This window comes from Falco naumanni, chromosome 1 (genome assembly GCF_017639655.2).
Source record: "Falco naumanni isolate bFalNau1 chromosome 1, bFalNau1.pat, whole genome shotgun sequence".
NCBI classification, from domain to species: domain Eukaryota; kingdom Metazoa; phylum Chordata; class Aves; order Falconiformes; family Falconidae; genus Falco; species Falco naumanni.
The window spans coordinates 78,162,608-78,172,641 of NC_054054.1; the positions used below are offsets into that span (position 1 = coordinate 78,162,608).

At 47.7% G+C, this 10,034-nt stretch overlaps 1 protein-coding gene across 1 annotated transcript; it reads left to right on the top strand.

Moving 5' to 3' along the window:
* Positions 1-3,572: 3,572 nt before the first annotated feature.
* NPY2R (neuropeptide Y receptor Y2) lies at positions 3,573-9,479 on the top strand. Its single transcript, XM_040582398.1, has 2 exons — positions 3,573-3,618; positions 6,981-9,479. Exon 2 carries the CDS (start codon positions 7,017-7,019, stop codon positions 8,172-8,174), a length of 1,158 nt encoding a protein of 385 aa, XP_040438332.1. The 5' UTR covers positions 3,573-3,618; positions 6,981-7,016; the 3' UTR covers positions 8,175-9,479.
* The last annotated feature ends 555 nt before the right edge of the window (positions 9,480-10,034 follow it).

Consider the following 10,034-nt stretch of genomic DNA (forward strand, 5'->3'; position numbering starts at 1 on the left):
AAATGTTCACAGGTCTATGTAAGTAGAAACTTCATTCCTTAGCTGCCTAAAAAATTCTGTTCTGTCATTTAAGCAAGAAAAATCTTTGTCCTGTACAATTTTATATTATACTATGTCCATGTTGGCACCATATAAAAGATCCAAGACAGCTATTCTCTCTCAAGGTCATGTTCTCAGGTATTTTTGGTTTTCTTTCCATTTTATTTTTGAAGGACTGTCTGTGTTATGTAGAATGCTCCACTCCCCAAAACCTGAGTCACTCCAGGAAAATCTGCATGAGTAAGGACTGGCAGAGTTTGGCTCAAGTGACTGCCGTGCAGCACAGCACTGCTTTTAAAGGTCAGTACTCAAAGGGCAGTGGCTCCTTTTAAATTCACTTCTGACAGTAAATGAAATAAGAAAAACATTGTTTGGGGGACAGGGGATGGGACAGCTTCTGCCTCTTCTGTCCTGCTGATATTTATCAAGCCTTATTTGCCACTCCAGCATATCTGATGTCGGACAATTTATGGACAAAGAGTGGCAACTCTTACCTAGTTCTATGACTGAAACAAAAGTCATTAGAGCTTCAAGTCTAGGTACTACCTGCAGATCTTTCTTTTGCTCCTGAAAACTGGCAAACTTCTGAGGAGCTGGCAGAAATGAAAAAAACTCTAGGTTGGACGGAATTTGACAAGACAATTTTCTAGCAGTAAAAAAGTATTAAACAGATACTGCTGGAGGTAAGATATGTATATCAAATTTCTTACACCCTGCCATACCTTCATAAGTGTAATTCACAGCAGAATCAACCTGATTCCAACAGGTATTTTTTTCAGCTGTTAAGCTAGACTATCTATATTTCACCTTAATACATATACATATTCACATAAAGGCTCATTTCTAGGCTCGCCTTAAATAGGAGGCTGGGACTTAAAGTTCATACAGCTAATTTATTTACTGCAAGCCAACTTACACAGTCTGACTTACAGTTTATATCAAGACATAGTAAAAGTGTAGCCAGCAGGTTGAGGAGTGGCTATTGCCCTCTATTCACCAGTTGTGAGACCACATCTGAAATACTGGGTCCAGTTTGGGGCTCCCAGTGCTAGAAAGACATTGACAGACTGGAATAAGTCCAACACAGAGCTACCAAGATGATTGAGGCTGGACCATGTTAACTTTCAAAGTGGGGCTGAGGGAACCGAGTTTGTTCAGCCTTAAAGAAGCCGAGGCAAAAGAGAAATCTAACTCCTGTCCACAACTACTGGAAAGAGCACATGGCTAGGGCAAGAGGCATTTGGTACAAGCTGGAACATGGGAAATTCTAACTTGATTTGAAGAATTTTTGTCTTTTTGTGAAAGTCATCAAATCCTGGGATGGGCTGCCCAGTGAAGGCAGTATCTCTTACTTTGGAGATACTTAAAGCCCTCTTGGAGACATAGCCTGGGGCAACCTGCTGCATCTAGATCTGCTCTAGGCATGAGATTGGACAAGAAAATGCCTGGAAGTTCCATCTGATATATACGGTTCTGTGGTTCAATGACTGGTTTATGGGATGGAAATTAAGTGCACACAAAGAAAAGTATCCACAGGTGCTTTGGAGGTGGTTACCCAGCAGCACATTTCATACTGAACAACCCATTTGCTACTTGACTCTTTCTGCCCTTGATATTAATGTTTTCATGGGGTTTTTGGTTCAAGGTGGTGTTTATGGGGCCCTTAAATTCCACTCTGTTAGGAGAAATAAAAACTGCTGTTGTTTATTGGAAATACATTCCTATTAAGCATTTCAGTCATGCTTGAACACAGAATTGCCTTGGAAGAGGAAGTAATACCTTCTCTCCCTTACACGGGAAGCCAACCTCACTGGCTCCTAGGGATTTGTACATCTTCTTGACTTTCTCCAGGAGTTTCTAAGTGAAAGTAAGGAACAGCCTTTCCTTAGCTATGGAAACCTCAGCTGGACAGATTGCAAATACTTGTAGCATTTCACTACACTTCCCAAGACATTAGGAGAAGCAAAACCACACGTTAAGCTAGAAAAAGTGTGCAGAATAGAGCATGATAGCAACACCCCTGAGGTGAGCGAAACGCCACTATTGACTATTTGTAAGAGAAGGAAAGGGAAGAACTGAAGGCTGTTACAGCCATATATTATACATCATAAATTACTAAAACTTATGCCATGTATTTACATCTGCTGGTAGGCCAAAAAAATAAACCCTACAATTAAATTGACTTGGGAAAGGAAATAAGCAGGGGTAGGAAAACTGAAATTCCTGGCTTGTTATTCAGTCATCAAAGACCTCTATTTTGCAACAAGCTGGGAGTATTCCATTAGCAGTCTCAGAAGTGCTGAAGGACTAAGAGCAAGGCCCTGCGCAAAGAGACAGCCTGAATTAGTAAAGATGCAAGGGGGTTCTCAAGACATGCTTTGAATTTCAAAACCGACGGCAAATCACAGTTGTTCCTTGATACTCTGTTTATGTTCTGTGCTCTTGATGAGAGCATAATATTGAGCTATAACCAAAGCAAGGCACTTTACCTTTGACAAAGGAAGAGCTCTTGAACAGTTTCCTTTGGAAGAAAAGGAGGACAGAAGAGGGAAGGTGATGTTGCCGATCCTTGAAACTACGAGAAATGTTAATGCAAATTTACCTAAGTGACAGAAAGCAAAGGAGCACTCCTGTTCTGGATAGCAGCTTTTGTAAGGTCCGGGAATTCTTCAAGCATCCGTGCAGTAGCCACGGAATAAGCAAAGCCTCCTGGTTCCTGTTGTTGGGGGCTACAGCTGGGGCTGAAGCCCCGTGTGGTGACCCAGGCCCTCAGACTCTGTGCGGAGGAGACACTCTGCTGAGTCTCAGGAGTTTTACCTACAAGAGGTGCACCGGGCACACAGCAAAATGCTAAGTAGACCCTCCTGATGGAGTTAACTAAGCTGGACCCTACCAGAAGGACAGCAATGCTGGCTGGAGCTGCTCCCGGGTTAAGCTGCCTGGCAGGAGAGCATTTTTTTGGAAGGTTACTGAACACAGAACTGAAAACCCCAGCAGCTGTTGTCTTTACCTTTTGCAGCTTGGTAAATAAACATGCAGCCTTTCATTTTGCTCTGGACAGAGTATGTAAGTGCTGTATGCATCCTTACACCTGCTCTGGCAGTACCTACATCTGCTTACGGGGAACAGCAAACCCGTGCAAACCGGGTGCTTGCAGCCGAGGGGGTTCAGCAGATGTTCGGAGCTGTTTCCCGGAGCCGGGAAAGCCGGGAAGCAGGCTCAGGCTCGGGCCCGGAGCGACCCCCACCCCCAGGCCCCCTTTCCGCGCCGGCAGCGCTGCCGTGCCGCCCCCCGGGTGCGTGGGGGCTGCGGCCGCCCCTGCGAGCGGGGCCCAGAGCCGCCCCCCGCGCCCGAGCCCTGCGGGTGGAGCCGCGTCCCGCCCGCCCGCAGCCACGGCGCGGCCCCGCCGCTCCGCCCGAGCCCTTCCTCGGAGCCCTTCCCCAGCCGGCGGGGCCGGCCCGGGCCGCCCCGTCCCGCCCCTCCGGCGTGCGGGGGCCGCCGCCGCCGCCTCCAAACTTTCGACGGGGCGCGCCGCGCCGCTGCCCCAGCCCCAGCGCCAGGGAGGAGAGGGCCGCCCCGGTGAGTGTGCGGGGGGCGGCGGCGGCGTGCGGGGGGACCGTGCCGTGGGAGGCGGGGGCAGCCGGGCCTCCGCGGGGCGAGCGGGCTGCGCGCCCTGCCCTGCCCTGGGCACCGGCTGCCGCGGTGGGAGCCGGCGGTGGCCACGCTCGGGCCGGGAGGGGGGTGAAAACGGGGAGGGGGTGAAAACGGGGAGGGGGGGGCCCGAGGGGTGCGGCCGGCGCGGGGCGGCGGGTTGGAGTCCCCGCCGCTCCCGGCTGGGGTCCCCGCCGCGCCCGGTTGATGTGCCTGCCCGCCGCTCCCGGCTGGAGTGCCCGCCGCTCCCGACTGGGGTCCCCGCCGCTCCCGGCTGGGGTGCCCGCGGAGCCGGTTGATGTGCCCGCCGCTCCCGGCTGGGTCCCTGCGGAGCCGGCTGGGGTGCCCGCCGCTCCCGGCTGGGGTGCCCGCCGCTCCTGGTTGATGTGCCCGCCGCTCCCGGCTGGGTCCCTGCGGAGTCGGCTGGGGTGCCCGCCGCTCCCGGTTGATGTGCCTGCCCGCGGCCCTGTTGGGGTCTCCGCCGCTCCCTGCTGGGGTCCCTGCGGAGCCGGCTGGGGTGCCCGCCGCTCCCGGTTGGAGTGCCCGGCGGCCCGGTTGGGGAGCGGGGGGGAGCGGCGATGCCCCGGCTGCGCGCTTGCCGCTACCGGCGGCTCCAGCACCCCCAGCCGTTCCCCAACGCAGGCACTGCGGTCCCGCTGGAAACCTGCGATGCCGCGTTCCGTGCTCGGCACTCGCTCTCGGCACCGAGGTGGGTCTCTGCGGGCTTTCCTCAGCCCCAGGTGAGGTGCAGTGTGATACCCGCCCCTGAGGACCTGGCTGTGGGGGAAAAAGCAAATGGGACAAACCCCCCGGTGCCCGTGCAGTGTGCAAGGTGTGCAAATAGATGCTGTCAGCGGGAGGGTTTACACCAGAAAAGAGCAGAAAGGGTCCTGTGGCACACTGCCTGAAATATCAAACGCCACTGCGGTTTCCCCCGCTGGTTCTTTGCCCACTGACTGTCCCACCGACAATGTCGGGCTCGTCCAGTTCATTTCATCGTTTATGGGCAGGCCAGCTCATTTCTGTGTGAAACCCTGCTCATTCCCCCTACCTCCCTCAGCTTTTGCTTATTGACAAGACCCAAACGCCTTTCATCAGCTGAAACAGGGCAGTGACAAAGAAAATGAAAGTGGCAGAATAAAGAATGCTTTGCTAAAAAAATAAAAGGGGTGTGTGTGTTGGAAGTAGGAATTGAAAGTCAGGGACTAGAGAAACAGGTGACAATATTCTTGGGAAGAAAGGGATGCTACGTTCTTTGGCTGAGCTACACCCTCCTGCCTGGAAGGAAGGGAAAAACCTGTGAAATTTGCCTTCCCTCCCACCCTTTTGCTACAGTGTATAAATATGACCTGCCTTTATTTTGCACTGAAAAAATTATGAGATTTTGGAGCACTTGACAGTCCTAGGACCTCACCAAATCTCTACATTAATGATACATGCAAGGATACTCCTTGGGTGTAGGTACACAGGTCGAAGGAAACTGCTGAGCAGAGTTCTGAACTTCTGCATAGTCTTGGCTGTGCAAATTGTGGTGGATCTTTTAATTTTTTAAGCTGGTGGACTAAAGGTGTATTTATGAGGAATCTGTGCCACCCGTGCTTAAGCTAGTAGTTGATAACTGCTTATATTACTAAAATTGGCAGAGTAAGCTTGCACGAACAGCCGACACTTATACGTATCTTGCAGCGTTTTGCATCTCAGGCTTACCCTATTAATTGTGCAGTAAATGCAGAGACCCTATAGCTTAATTCTGACCAGTTTAGTTGGAGGAAAAATGCCTTTCAGCCCATTCTAACTGTTGCTTTTGCAAAAAGAGCTTGCACTGAGAAATCCTTTGGAGTATTGTCTGAGATGCAAGCAAACAAGATGGGCTCCATCACCTGCTGGTAGACAACCTTCCTTTCTGTTCAGAAATTACACCTAAGGATGTCACTCACAGATAGTTAATGGGGTCAGAGGTAGGGATGACAACCTACAATAAAGTGAATCTGATTTTTTTTTTTAAAAAAAAATTCCCATCTGAAACCAAAGGCATTAATAGCTAGGCTGTCTCTTTAGGCAGACCTGAATTTGTGACGGATTAAGCTATGTGTAACACCTGATGGCCAGACGGTGACATTTCTTCACTACTCTCGCTTTCCCTTCGGGAATGTATGAATGGGGAAGCAGAGCTGGTAACTCAGGTGTGACTTTCCCCTCTGCAGCAGCCAGTGGTGTTTTATCGGTGAGCCCGCTGGGCATCGGCAGGTTCTTGGCATTTTCCCAGGTCAAGCCAAGGAGTCCCCAGGTGCACGGTGACTGCTGAGCATGCCACCCATGGTCTGGGCAGCCTGGGTGGGGACATGCCCATTTTATTTAAGACTGAAGTCTGAGTCAGCAGTTAACTGTAAAACATCCATGTATCCATCCGTGCCTGCTGAAGTCTTAGGGCAGCGTAGAATTTGGCTCAGCCTGCGTAGGGAAGGCAACAAAATGTGATTTTGATGCCAGTGGTGGAATTTTTACTGACATTGGCAGGGGAATGATTAGCTTTTCTCTATGACTGCAGTCAGAAACGAATCCCTGATCGGCAGCCTCCAAGGAGCTGTGTTTTCTCAAACATGACACAGAAAGGAAATATTATGTATAACTGAGTTTTAATTGTTTCTTGAGTTAATTTCAGCATGAATAGGTTACACAGTCACTTCAGAGAAATGCTATTATTTCAGTTCTGTTAGAGTGGTATTTTTCCTTGCCTTGTGGCACAAACTTTCCTGAAAGAAAGTTTCTCAAAGAAAGACCTTGGTAATTAGTTCTGTGGTATCAAGGAGGGGAGTAAACCTGTAAGAATTCAGTAACAATTTAAAGGAAACACTTTCCATTAAGGAAAAGCCGGAAGATTATTATGCTAATAACAGTCTGGATGGTGCCGTGCCATGTAGAATTCCCATAGGTATTACTGGAAGTTTTGTGCTAGATCAGCAGTAGTTTTAGGTAGTGGATTGTAAAAAAAAGGATATGCCGCCCAGCAGGATCTTAATCCTTCTGCATTTACTTAGGCAAACTTTGTCTTTGAAATGCTTTTGAAATCTGTCCCAATTTTCAGCAGGAGTCATGCCTGAATAATATTATGGGATCGGGCTTCAAATGTGAGGGCAACAGAATTTAAATATATTAAGACAGATCTCTTAATCCTGCGACGTAGAATGTGGGTTAGAGGAGGAAAGAGCTGTAGCTTTAGCTTGTTACTTCTTGTCTTAGCCACTGAGGACTGATTTCTCCACCTGTTCTTGTACTCTTTTTGTTTTCAGGGCCAACTCTGTTGCTTAGACCAGGCTGCTGCAAGGATGGGGCGCCTGGAAGTAGGAGGTGAAGAAAACCAGACAGATGAAACGAAGATGGAGCTGTTCACCAAGCTGTACTTGCCGAGATACACCACACCGCTCAACGAATTGGCTCTGGACCCTAAACCAGAACTGAAGGACAGCACAACGCTAGTTGAAGTGCAGATAATCCTCATCTTCGCTTACTGCTCCATCATCCTGCTGGGGGTGATCGGGAACTCCCTCGTGATCCACGTGATCATCAAGTTCAAAAGCATGCGCACAGTGACGAACTTCTTCATTGCCAACCTGGCTGTGGCTGACCTGCTGGTGAACACGTTGTGCCTGCCCTTCACTTTGGTTTACACGCTGTTGGGCGAATGGAAACTGGGCCCGGTCTTGTGCCACCTGGTGCCTTATGCCCAGGCTCTTGCCGTGCACGTGTCTACTGTTACCTTGACTGTGATCGCTTTGGATCGGCATCGCTGCATCGTCTACCACTTGGAAAGCAAAATATCCAAGCGGATCAGCTTCCTGATTATAGGAGTTGCCTGGGCAGTCAGCGCTCTGTTGGCAAGTCCTCTGGCCATCTTCCGTGAGTACTCATTGATTGAGATCATTCCTGACTTCAAGATCGTGGTCTGCTCTGAGAAGTGGCCAGGGGAGGGGCAGCTCAACTACGGCACCATCTACAGCATCTCCATGCTCCTGATCCAGTATGTGCTGCCTCTGGCAGTCATCTCCTATGCCTACACCTGTATTTGGACCAAGCTCAAGAACCACGTTAGTCCTGGGGCAGGGAATGACCACTACCACCACCGGCGGCGGAAAACCACCAAGATGCTGGTGTGTGTGGTTGTGGTGTTTGCTGTCAGCTGGCTGCCATTTCACACCTTCCAGCTAGTCAGTGACATTGACAGTCAGGTGTTAGACCTGAAAGAGTACAAACTCATCTACACAGTGTTTCATGTCATTGCCATGTGCTCGACGTTTGCTAACCCCCTTCTCTATGGCTGGATGAATAACAACTACAGGACGGCCTTCCTCATGGCCTTCCAGTGTGAACAGCGGCTGGACTCCATCCACCCTGAAGTATCAGCGGCTTTCAAAGCCAGGAAGAAACTGGAAGCAAAGAGGATTCAATTCCCTGGAGACTCTTTCACACAACCTACCAATGTCTAAGATGTCTGACTTTAAAGAAGAAACGAATACGTTGTGGACAAAGGGATATATCCGTTTTGACACGTGCATTTTTAATGCATAATTTTATTCATAAATGGTGAAAGAAAAGTAGCAGGTATGATTTGAGGGGAGTTGATTGGCATCAAGAGTATGTAATTGTTACAACTGCAAGGAAATAGAAGGGAGAGACTTTGTTTATGGCCGTCTCTAACAGGGCAAGAGACGCTCCCATCCCTCCCATCTCTTTTTAACAAGTCTGAATGCCAAAGGCAGAGTTTGCTGGTTTTGCTATAGGAAAGCAAACAGCTGATTTGTAGCACAGGAGTATTGCTGGTGGGAGCAGGTAATTTTTATATTGGGTATGGAGATCAGGGAGAGCAGAAGTCTGCTAGGAGAATGAAGCCTGTCCAGGGGGAATGGACTGTGCTGGTTAAATCTCAAATTTTTCAGACCCCTTCTCTCCCACAGGCATCTTTTGCAAAGATAAGGGAAATAAGAAGAGAAATATGCTTCTGGTTTTTGACTTGTACTGAAGTACTTCAGACCACAGCATTTGAGATGTATTAGGGCAAAAAAAAAAGAAAAGAGAAAAGGAAAACACCCCCACCCAAACAACAGATTCAATGTGAAGAAAGGTCAACTTTCCACATAAAATTAAATGTGCATTTTCATCAATCAAATGGGGAAAAAAGTCATTCCTTAAGAATTGGCTGTGGTTATGCTGGTGAGAAAATCACGAGCCTGTGACCTGATCAGTAATTCCCTTCCGTATCCCTACCTTTCATTCTGTGCTGGGAATAGCTCGCAAACGCAGTGCTTTAAAGTGGCATTTGAGGGCAGGGGATGCAGGCTCAGGTCTTCTGTGAGCACTTCATAAACTGCCAATATTTTCATTTTCAGGACCTGCTTAAATGTCTAGTGTGTTATTAACTCCACAGGCTTTGAATTGTTGCTGCTTTCTACCTGGATAATAAAACAGCAGATAATTTTGGTCCTCTGGAAAGGCTGCTAAATGGTAATGTGCTTTTCCTTATTGTGATTTTATGTCACACACTCATCTCGTCTTGGAGCTTTTTCCATCTTTAGACTTTGTAAAAATTAAGAACATCTGAATGACTGTAACCTAATAACAGTGTGCTAGGTTTATGTGATAACTTATCAGTTATTCTGCATGCGGTAGTTAATAGTTAAATTCCTTTTTTGCTCAGGTATAAAATTTTAATGTTTACTGTGTTGTACACAGCAATGTTCAACTCTTCTGTGTCTTTGTTTAGCCTCTTTGAAGTCATTAAAGAGACGAAGAAATTTTCAATCTATATTTATTCCAAGCTGTCCTGTTGCTTATCTAGAATAAAAATAAGTGTGATACTTTCACTTGGAGTCTCTTTGCACAGCTACATTTCAGCTGCCTCATTTTTTTTCTCTCCATTTGATGTTGTTCCTAAATTCATTGTGTTCTCTCTTACAAATTAAAAACCAACAAAACTCCAGTACTGAAGTGTTAATAGTGTAATGAATGGTATCAGATCCTTAGCAAGTGAAGAAATTAATCTTTCTGTATGCAGTATTTGGTGCCATCCTTTAAATATCCATGAAATCTTTTGGACTTGGATTTCCATGAACAGAGAAAGGAGGTCTGGCGAATTAGCTAGTGTTTACTCAAGCAGGAAAAAGTATCCATCATTCTTAAACAGTTTTACAAAACCAGATTAATTCTTTAACCATGTTGAGAACATGATATCGTCCACAAGTTATTTTTGTCTGAGTATTAATAATATCCAAAATGTAAGCTCAGAATCATTATGGATGAGGAAGGATTACAGAAATGTGTGATTATTATGGACATCAATCATATGTATC